We start from the raw sequence: 11,338 nt of genomic DNA, 5'->3' as shown, positions 1-11,338 counted from the left end.
AGAAACAACATCCCATGTTGAGGTTTGAACCCACCTACTGTTCAATAGAAACAACATCCCATGTTGAGGTTTGAACCCATGACCTCTAACATCATGAGATTTTAGCTTTGCCAACTAAGCTATATCTCACGGCTATTAAACCCATTTTCTCAAATCATCTAAAGTTTATCCCAAAACCCCTTCAAAAGAATTTATCCAAAAACAACTCCAAATCAGAGCACTAATTTTAGAGTAAATTATATTTACATTCATGTGATTAGGTTTAATCTTACAAACACCAAATACCTGTACAAAATTATAAATACATTTTTCAGACTGTAGGTGTAATTATAGGTACAGCCTTTATTCCACGGCAAAATTTTACGCAAATACATTAGAAAATATTTGTATAATTGAACAAATCTTAAATAACATCTGTATAATTTATGGTTAAATTCATTTTGACCCCCTATTATATGTAAAAATATCAAAAACCCCCATAAAAATTTTAATATAAAAAATCACCCCTATGTTATGAATGAATAATCACACTGCCCCTGGTCAACTTGAGCCTATTTTTTAGAAACAATGATTAAATTCCCCTCCTAATCAATTGATGAAATTAGGCCTATTAATATATAATTATTTTAATTTATAATTATTAAAATATACTTATAATATATATAATTACAATTTATAAAAAAAATTCAAAATAATAATTAAAACACTGGCGTCGCCCAAATAAAAAAGGAGGGCGATGGCTGTTGCCCAAGGGTGAGGAGGGCGTGAACGCGCCCTCCTCTTCTGCAGCGGTAGCAGTGGCAGGTGCCTTTTGTAAATATATAAATTAATTTAACTAAAATAATATTTTATTATTAATAAATATATGTAATATTATATATATTAAACGTGAGAGAAGGGCAAAAATGTAAAAAAAAGAAGAAGTTATTTTCATAGTCAAAGCGCGTGTGACCCAATTTCTGTATGGAGGGTTTCTTTTTAACTTTATTTTATATCGCATGGAAGTATTTAATATTTTAATTTATGCACAGAACTTTTTAAATATTTCTATTATCACAGGGTCTATGTATTTTTTTCCTAAAATTTACCGTTTAGCTTTTAACCTAAGTCATGAGTTTCAAACTTGCAATTACGCCCTCCACCAACAGCCTTAAATTGTGGTGTAATTAAGATCCACTTTCAAGTTTACACATTTTCGGACTTCTGTTCACACACTTTCTTTGGGATAAGACAACCAAATCAAGATAGAAAGTGATTGAAAACTTGGACAAATCAACAAAATTTCTCCACATCACATGCCCAACACTTTATCAAGATAGAGAATTCTGTTAAACTTCATTTTAGGTTTTCCCATATTATTCCTATAATTTTTTTCTTTTTCTTTTTATCAAATATCATTTTAGTCCTTTAATTTTTTTTTTTTAGTTATAATTTGATCCCTTTCACATCAATTAGAAAAGTATACATAACTGCTTTAATTAAAAGAATTTCTTGTTGCGGTTAAAGATGGTTATTCTTACAATATTACATACCTAAAACTTGATTACAATAGTCCCTCATGTGAGGTCTCTATCACTACAATGCAAGTGACTCAAATGTCCAAAGAGTATGTGGAAAGTGATGACACTTTAGAAATTCACATACTTTCGCTCTTATTATGTCGACCCCAATCGATCGACACAAAAATTATGTTGGATTTGTTGGGATCGATAGCCTCTAAACAGAACCCTTCACCAACAATATTGATGGAAGTATAATGTTAAGATGAGGTCGAGAAGCTAAAACTCTTAGTACTTACAAAGTGCTAATGTGTTGGAAAATGAACCTAACCATGAATCGGTCGTCATGGTCGCTCGACATTTTCTAAACAGTTCGGAAGCGAATCATCAAATTGGTCATAACAAGTCGTGCCCGACAAGAATGCGGATCCATGTCCTATATATTTGATGATATTCATGTGTATTATGAGAGTAAGTTTCTACTAATAACCCCATATTATCCACTATAATTGAGTCATGTTCAGTATTCTTTTAAATGTGTTTGTAAAGGATAGGTGATAAGGACAATTCCACTAATAAAAAGTTGGATAAAAAGAAGAAAATGGGTTGTCAGGAAATCTGAATTTTATGGACAACACTTTCTGGTCTCATCCCTCAATGTGATGCCCCACTCCCATACGCAGAAGAAAAGATGGAGCCCCGGAGTTTAAAGTAAGATTTTGCGTATCTCTTTAGCGCATTTCTGTTTTCATCCACACTTTGCCTCTGCCCTACTTTCAGACATCATTCAAATGAGCATCACAGGCATCAAATCGGAATAAACTTTTGCTCAACGTGTAACTTGTACTAGCGATTGAAGTACACTCCACGTCTGTGGTAACATAAATCTTATTATATTTGTTTAATTAATTAGGAAAAAATAAAATAAAAATCAATAATTGATAATTTTTATCAACTTTAAATATGCATGAGGTTGAAAAAAGTTGAAAAGAGCATTGCGCATCTTATTATATTTTCGTTTTTGGTACCACAATTGTTGTGAATTTGAATTTTGGTACCATTAAATTCAAAATAAGCCTTTTTAGTTTCATAAAATCATGAAATTTATCGCCAGTAACTTGAAAGTTTGTCGAAAAAGATGGGTAAAATTTAGTACAGCTGTAAATACAATTAACCCTTAAATAATAATAATAATAATAAAACCACACACATATCCACCCTCAAACCCTATAAATACCCCCTCAGTGAAGTTCTCGACACACCCCATATTCACTTCTCAACTCTCTCTCTAAACTAAAAGAATATGGGGCGCCTTGCTACTGTTTTCTTTGTACTGATGCTTGTCGTCATCAGCACTGGTTAGTCATTTAGTTTTTTCTTTGAGTTTTCCGACATCCATGTTTACATACAGAGGATAAATTATATGGGCATTTCTGGAGATTAGATTAAATTATATAAACACTTTTTGTGTTTTATAAAATTACAGCCGCACTTTCTGAGAGGTGTTAGTATAATATTTTTCAACCGGTGTTTGTTTAAATTTTACATTTGAATAGGGGTGTAATTGTCGTATAATTATAATTTCAAGAGATGTAACTGTAATTTTACAAAAAATACGGAGATGTTTGCTTTTTGCTTCCTCTTGCTGCAGTAAATATTTTAGTTTAATGAAATAAGTCCCGTGCGAAAATAATAGTAGGCAAAAATCCTCCCAAAAAAAAAAAAAAAAAACCCGGCAACATGATGTTGTGTATGTGTTGTATTTATTTATTCATTTTTTATTTAGAACAATTTTGTGTCCATGTAAGCTGACACGATATGAAGTTAAATTTAATTATATAAATATTTTATACTTTTTGTAAATTAGCACAGCACTTGAGATTGTAGTTGTAATATTATATATATTCTGGACTGAAAATTTATAAATACACACCCTTAAGTTGAATTACATCGATATTAATTCCTTTATGAGGTAAATTTGTAATTTTACAAAAAATAAAAATTATCTATGTAATTATACGTAATTTCAGGATTATCCATGTAATTTATCTTTAATATTTTAATAGGAGGTAAGTGCAATTAATCAAAAATATATTTACAGAAAGAGGTCCAATGGTGGGAGAGGCAAGGACATGCGAGTCACTGAGCCATCGTTTCAAGGGAGCGTGCGTGAGTTCCACCAACTGCGCATCGGTTTGCCACACCGAAGGCTTCCCCGGCGGCAACTGCAGAGGGTTTCGTCGCCGTTGCTTCTGCACCAAACACTGTTGAAAGGTTCCATTTCAAGCATTAGGCTGTTATTGGTTTTGCAATGTGTTTGATGGACTTTCTCTCTTTTATGTCTTTTTTACTGAGTGGAGTTAATGAATGGTGTCTCTCATGCTGAGACTTCTGTCGTGGTGTACTGTTGAATAATGGCAATAATTGTGTGGGAATGTTATTTTACTTGTGTTTCGCCTTTGTCCGTGTAGGAAATTTTTTTATCTAATTTAGATTTGGCTGAATTACACTAATCGCAAAATAGATGTTTTATATTTATTATGTGATTGGTTAATTTTTTTAAATTATATACCAATCACACGAAAAGTATATAACACTTATCGTAAAACCCTTTAGTCCCAACCCTTTATATTTTGTACAACCTCTTGCTCTTATAAAGAACTTCTTTTTTTTTTATTTTTTTATTTATCTATTACCATTAGGCCATGTTTTGGTGGAAGACAACAAGTCTAAGGGCAGAAAAAATAATGACAAAAGAAAAAACGAAACAATTGAAGATCTTGAAGCTGCAAAATGAAGCATAAAAAATTGAGAAATCTCCGACTATAGTCGTTAGTGTCATTATTGAGGATGTCAGATTACGTATTCTTAGTATTAATTTGCCGAGTTATGTTAGTACTAGTGCGCTTTATAAATTATGGTGTATCCCTTGGCCTGTCGAGGGAGAAGCTAGCACTTGAGCACTGTTGTATTATATCTTTATTCACATCTATGAAATTTACCTTTCTCCCAAAAAAAAAATGAAACATAAAAAAAATATTTATTATTTATGGTAAAAAAATATTCTAGAAAAACCTTAGTTCGATTATTATATTTATCGTTTTTTTTTAAAAAAAAAGAAATAGCAGAAAGAAAGAAAAAATTAGAAGAAGAAAGCACCAAACCTAAATTTCACCATGGAAGAAGCTGAGCTAGTTGACGAAACATCCCCACTCGAATTCTCAAAGTGTTCTTAAAAATATTTTTACTTATCAATTCTATTTTATTATTACAATATAACAGTGTTATAGAGATAATATGAATCACGGACAACGCACGTGCTTTTGACTAGCATAATATTTAAACACCCAAATGAGGTAATAAATTTGATTTAAAAGATAATTATAACATAAAAGGTATATATATAAATAGGTAAGAACTTATAATAAATTCAACAGTAGCCTTATTTCCGAACATCGTTCACAAAAGGGTAAATTGCGTAACACCTCTATGTGTTTGTAAGATTTAGTTAAAAATTTCTTGCGCTAAATTTTATCGGTAAAAAATTCCCTATATTTTATAAAATACAGCAAAAAGTTCCTCTTTATTAGAAACTAACGGAGAGTGTCACTCACCTATTATGCAATATAAAAATCACTTATAATATATATTATTAACTCAATTAAGTTATTATTAATTTAAATATATTCTATTTATTATAAACAATATTAATTAAATATAAAAAATACCAAAAACTTAATATAAATAATTATTAAAATTAAATATTAAAATTAATTAATATTTAAATTTAAAAAATTAAATTAACTTTACTTTACTTTTAATATATATATATATATATATATAACTTTTTTTTAAATCTTTTTCTCCGTCACCCGCCATTACTGGCCAGCGACGGTGCCTAGGCGACGGAGTTTGCGCTTCTTCTCTAGGCGACCACCATCGTCTTGATCAGGCCGACACCTCTTCCAAAAGGGGGCGGCGGCGATTATTCTGGGTGACGGAGACGACTATTTCACCCCCCACATAGGCGGCTGCCGTCGCTACCTGAAATTCATATATATATATATATGTTATATATAGTTATATTATATTTTTTATTTATATATTTATATATATATATTATATAATGTATATGTAAATATATAAAAAAAATATATTTAAATTACTTAAAATTTGGACCGTTCATTTTTTATAATTGAAGATAAATGGTTGTTATAAGGGTATAACAATCAATTTAACAACAAATTAACGTCAGAGCTTACCTAACGGAAGAAAAAAGTATACAACCTTTTAAAAACAAAGGGAGATTTTTTTCCATTTTTTAACGTAGAGAATTTTGACTAAATTTTAAAAATATAAAAAAGTTATATACAATTTACCCTTCACAAAAATATCTATATATATATCCTCTCATCGATATCTTCTCTCAGCCTCACTGTGCGCCATCCTAAATTTGGTACAAAACTAAAAACCCTCGTCCTCGCGGACACTCCTTATACGTCGACTCTTTCGACTAACACCTCTGCCAACCATCTCGTTTTTGGTAATTCAATCATTTTTAATTTACTTTGATTTTATTTTATATTTGAATTAGATTTCTTGTTTTGTATTTTTCATATTTAATTTTTTAATTTCACCTGGATCTTATTTACTTTGTGGGGATGTCGATCTTATTTTTAATTTTTAATTTAAAATAGGTTGGTGTTTTCGAGCGAAAACTAAGAAGAAAGTAGATCTAAATCATTTTTTGGAGTCAAGAATCTAGTCTCACATCATAGTTCTAAACATCGAAATAATAATTGATTTTTCTTTTTCTTTCTTTTTTTTGATTTGAACCGATGAACTATTATTAATTTAAATAGTTCGATTACAATCAATTACATCAAATACTAATAATAATTGATTTCTTATTTGTTTTTCTGTTTGTCTGCACACAAATCTAATTTATGTTAAAAAAGATATCACAAATTTAATTGGTTTATTATGTTTATCTTTTTTTTACTTTTGTTTCTCTTAAAGAGAAAAGAAAAATATTTACGTATTTTTTGATGTATATTCATTGAAATTTAACAAAGGGGTTTTCTGGGTATCTATTATCTTTATTTCAAATGTCAGATCTAGGGTTTTTATTGTTTATTTTATTTATTTATTTGGGTGAAATGAAAACTAATTATTTTTATTCATAATATAAGAAGTATTGTCAAATACTAAATACTAATATATTTATTTTATTTTCAAGATTATTGTCAAAATACAATACCAGCGTTGTCGTTTGTTTCAAGATTATTACTCTTAACTTATTAGGATAGAAAATAAACATCAAATCTCATATTTTCCATAAAATATAGAAATTATTTCATACCGATAATTATGTTAAGAGATGGGAAGATAAGAGAACACAAATTCTTCCTTGTTTTGCAGGTTTCTGATAATCATGGGAACAAAGAGCAATCGACATGCATTCTTCAAGTTCTTCTCACCCGAAACTTGTGCAAATCAATTGGTATTTTCCTGCTTTCTCTTGTTTCTGTTCTATCCTATAATGCAGGCTTATTGAAATTTTAGTCATGTATCTATAAGGGATTGACAATTTTAGTTCTCGAATTTTAGATTTAGTAATTTTGATCTTGTTACTTTTAAATGTTCGTAATTTTGGTCATTCAGCCCATTTTATGACCATTTTGCTATTCTAGCTAAAAATTAATCATAATCCACTACATGCTTCAAATTAATCATAAGTCCTCAAAAATTCGTATATTTTTTCGACTATCTTGTTTCTGGATATTCCAAGTTCTCGGTTTTATGGACTTTCTCCAACCACACTACCGCAATAGATGGTTTGCAGGTACTTGGCTCCTTCAGCAACAAACAACACAGCCCTATTTCGTTTCATACCTTAGGACGTAGAAGACTCTCCAATATAGGGACTTAATAGAATTTTGGATAACAAATCGGACAGAAGCCTTACTTTTATTGAAGAGATATATGGAATATTATATAGATATTATTTCCTTCGTTGGAGGAGACAACTATTTAGCCTCTCATATGATAGAGAACTTGACTCGTTGGGAAACCCCCATAAACTAAGAATTTGAAAACTTATTAAGATTTAGACACTCAAATATTATGCTTTGAAGAGTAGAAAAAAATTTCTGATGACCCCCCATCTGCTTCAATTGCTTCTTTCTTTATAGGCGTCCGTTGACTTCAAATTCAGACTCGAAATTTGGTTTTTGATGACGTCATTGTAGTCATCATCATCTTGTCTCTTTCAGATGACGTCACTGCATTCGTCATCACCGCATCTTTTTCAGCTGTTGGTCAATATGGCCTGTCGGTTATGTGATTGCTAGCTAGCATTCCTGTTTTGCTAACTATTGGTCTTTGTTGTTTTCTGCCGATAGTCTTATTTTTTATTTTTTACATTCTCTAATTTTTACTTCAATTTGTAAAATCTCTTCTTTTACCCATGTCTTGATTTGGTTTGGGTTTCTTTTGGGTAACCCAAATTTTTGTCCAGAACAGGGGTTTCTCTTGTTTCTCGCAGTAAGGGCATACATGGTTATGCCATTGTCCAACTTGCAGCATGTTGCACGTTTTCATCCTTGTTGTTTCGGTCGCTGGTAGCTTAATTTTTCAAATCAACATCCTCTTCTTTTCAAATAAGCTTTTTGCGAACTCAATATTTTTTTCCGTCATGGAGTTTAACAGGAATGATCTATTCACTTTGTTGAGAACATTTTGAATGGATATGACTTTGTCCATCTCAATAAGATAAACTCATAATCCCCAAGCTTTTCTAGTAGAGATATCGTCTACACTAATTGCTGATACCAATGGAGCTTCTCCTGAGTCAACTTTACTTTGTTAATGGCTACCATATCTTGTCTCTATAGCTTGATGAAATGAAAAGCTAGATGAGACCCATTTCCTACTGTTTCTGGAGCTGCTGATATGAATTTTAAATCCAGAATATCTCCTCTTTTTAAGTTGGGGTTGTTTTGTTAAGAGTCATAGACTGCCCTACTAATCCATTGCAAAAGCTTTGAAACTTTTGAAAAATTGGGTGATATAGTACGAACTAAAGCCAAGGCTCCAGAATCATACCATTCTCAAACATCTTCTGGTTTGGACCCATCTAACATCCAGACTATGTTATATTTTTTTCAGATGTTTCAATAATGGTCGTGCTTGGGTTTACTCCTTGCGGGAAATTAATTTTTCCCACATTTGCTGGTATACCTGCCAATCAGAATAAAAAGATATCAAACTCGTTAGTGTTAACCTTAGAGGTGTCTGTCATTGGCCTAAAGCTAATATATCCCTCTTTCACTCTAAAAGTGCTGGGTTGACTTAAATTCTTAGGAGTTTGCACTTCATATGACCTAATTGTTGCTATTTCAGTAGAGTCTGACGATGACCTCATGCAATCGGTACTTGAACCCGACACTACAAGTCCACTAATAACACTACCCCCAATAGTTACATGACTAATTTTGCAATTTTCCCCCTACAATACATGGAAATTTCAAAAAACTATCCAGTACAGTGCCAAAAATAACATCTGAGTGTCCAAAAATATAAAATAAAAAAAAAAAGATAGACACGATTAGAATTTTTTGTTATAATTTAAAAAAAATTTAGACTATCTAAAGCTTTTGTAAGTCTGCTGAAAAAACTATACCTACTGAAAATGAGAAATTAAAGAAGTCAAGTTCTTTTCGAAATTCTCAACACACACCATGCATATCAAATTTCTGTTTGATGAACTCGATATCGCGTGGTCGCCGGCCAAGAAAACCAAATAGGGGAAATAAACCCCTGATGAGATCTTCGAGCACCCGAACTGTCCAAGAGTCCCCTAACCCGGTAGTTCCGACAAATGAAACTCAGATGACAAGAATGATTTGATTTCAATCTAACAAATGTAAAGTTAGTTTGCACGTGTGGAAGCTCTCATTTGGTTAGAACTGATTTATGTTCTCTGTGCACAGGAAATTCCTTCAGCCTTTATTCTATCCATCCAAGGAGCTTTACCAAATAATGCAATCCTTAGAGATAAGTACAGTAATTCATGGCACGTGAATGTGGCAAAAGTTGGGGATACATTCTACTTAAAAGATGGTTGGGCAAAATTTGTTGGAGATAATTTTATTAATAGAGGGGACATGTTAGTTTTCGAATGCTATGGTAAAGGCTTGTTTAGTACCAAAATTTATGACTCATCTGGATGTGAAAAGAAAGGAGTTGGAGCTTTTCGGGCCACTAATGAGGAGACGAAGGCGGTGATGGAAGAGGATAAGGAGGACGAAGGGGACGACGAAGAGCAAGAAGGGACGACGAAGGATTCAGACGAGAAAGAGGAAGAAGAGGGCAAAGACGAGGATGAAACTAATGATAACGATGACAATTATATAGTGGTGAGTGAAACAGATGATGAAGGAGAGGAAGAGATTCGTACTAGTAACGTCCACGCTCCGATCGGGAAACATGGGACTAGTTGTAAGTTTACATATTCGATATTTTGTGTTGAATGCATTTAAACATTCTACGTAGAGGAAATGAGCAAAAACACTCCTGTAAAAAGAAAAAAAAAAACAAAACAAATTACCATACTGTGTTTTGGGAAATTTTTCAAAACACAAGGGGTAAGTTACTCATTTTTATTTTTTTATTTTTTATAGTGAGTTTTCTGTTTACTTTTTATATTATACGGGTTAAATTGCATTTAACCCTCAATTTTTTTATATAATAACTAATGTAATTAAATAATTTCTTTATTTAAATAACTTTATACTTGTTTTGCTACATACAGCCAACACTAGTGAAAAACAAAGTCGATGTAGGAGGGTTCCTGATATATATGGCGCAGAGATTTTCCGAACTGGATTGGCAACATATCCCAAACATCCTTATTTTATAACCAAAATTAATCCGGGACGTAAGGGTGAACTGGTAAGATTTATTCCATTACTCTAGTCTTCTCTACATCATTTGTTGCTTTTATAATACGGACAATTATGTTTACGCTCCAGTTATGGTCTGTTTTTAGTATATAATTATAAAAACTACTCCTGACAGTGAAAAATTATGTGTAGTAGTTTGTGTATTGATGTTTTTCAGGAGTGCACGTGTAATTTTAGAGAAAGTAAGGATGGTTTGTATAAATGATATTAACGTTTTTAGTTTCTAGTGGGTTCATATGCAATCATCCAAAGGCAGGAATGATTTGTGTAAACAGACCATAGATTAAGGTGTAAATAAACTTTGAGTAGTGATGAAGATTTGTGTGCTTGCAATCTACTTATGTTTGAAATATGCTTTAGACATAATCACTTATTTGTGATGGTTGGTAGTATATCCCCATGGACTTGATCAAAGTTCAGAACCTCAATCTTCCCAAGGAGATTTTGCTTCTTGATCCAAGTGGGAGGAAGTGGAGCGCAAGGCTGAAGCAATGGAGAGATGGACGAACATACTATAGGGGGGGATGGAGAAGACTTTGCAAAACGAACTTGATTGGAGACGACGACCTATGCATCTGCGAGTTCATAAAAAGAGGCGAACGACTTTGTTTAAACATTAGTTTTGTTCGTGCCAATCGGGACTAAAGCTACACTTCAAAACGATCAACAAAGATCGATGTTGGTGAATTGTGTTTGTATGCAACAATTTCCACATCAAAAAGTTGAGAAGTGTACACTTTGTCTTTGTTAATTTGGTGAAGTATGCAGAGCAACATTGGAAAGGTTAATGGTGAAGATCATCTGCAGACTAATGCTTTTGTATGGGAAAATCGCATTAATGTTTTGTGCCATTTGTTAAGGTATTTTTCTCTA

General features: G+C 32.0%; 2 protein-coding genes across 2 annotated transcripts; both read left to right on the top strand.

The window, feature by feature from the left end:
• Positions 2,725-3,957, top strand: LOC105166438 (defensin Ec-AMP-D2-like). The gene is made up of 2 exons (XM_011085787.2): positions 2,725-2,857; positions 3,601-3,957. The coding sequence occupies exons 1-2, from the start codon at positions 2,803-2,805 to the stop codon at positions 3,768-3,770; spliced, it is 225 nt and encodes a 74-aa protein (XP_011084089.1). The 5' UTR covers positions 2,725-2,802; the 3' UTR covers positions 3,771-3,957.
• On the top strand, positions 5,906-11,338 carry LOC105166436 (putative B3 domain-containing protein At5g66980). The gene is made up of 5 exons (XM_011085786.2): positions 5,906-6,042; positions 6,921-7,002; positions 9,494-10,001; positions 10,315-10,454; positions 10,856-11,338. Exons 2-5 carry the CDS (start codon positions 6,934-6,936, stop codon positions 11,108-11,110), a joined length of 972 nt encoding a protein of 323 aa, XP_011084088.1. The 5' UTR covers positions 5,906-6,042; positions 6,921-6,933; the 3' UTR covers positions 11,111-11,338.

Source organism: Sesamum indicum, linkage group LG7 (genome assembly GCF_000512975.1).
Source record: "Sesamum indicum cultivar Zhongzhi No. 13 linkage group LG7, S_indicum_v1.0, whole genome shotgun sequence".
Taxonomy (NCBI): domain Eukaryota; kingdom Viridiplantae; phylum Streptophyta; class Magnoliopsida; order Lamiales; family Pedaliaceae; genus Sesamum; species Sesamum indicum.
This window is presented reverse-complemented; position numbering and strand designations above follow the sequence as displayed.

Coding starts and splice junctions, on each gene's coding strand:
- LOC105166438 (XM_011085787.2), top strand. CDS start 2,803: ATGGGGCGCCTTGCTACTGTTTTCTTTGTACTGATGCTTGTCGTCATC. Junction 2,858..3,600: donor GCTTGTCGTCATCAGCACTG/GTTAGTCATTTA, acceptor ATATATTTACAG/AAAGAGGTCCAATGGTGGGA.
- LOC105166436 (XM_011085786.2), top strand. CDS start 6,934: ATGGGAACAAAGAGCAATCGACATGCATTCTTCAAGTTCTTCTCACCC. Junction 7,003..9,493: donor AAACTTGTGCAAATCAATTG/GTATTTTCCTGC, acceptor CTCTGTGCACAG/GAAATTCCTTCAGCCTTTAT. Junction 10,455..10,855: donor CGGGACGTAAGGGTGAACTG/GTAAGATTTATT, acceptor GATGGTTGGTAG/TATATCCCCATGGACTTGAT.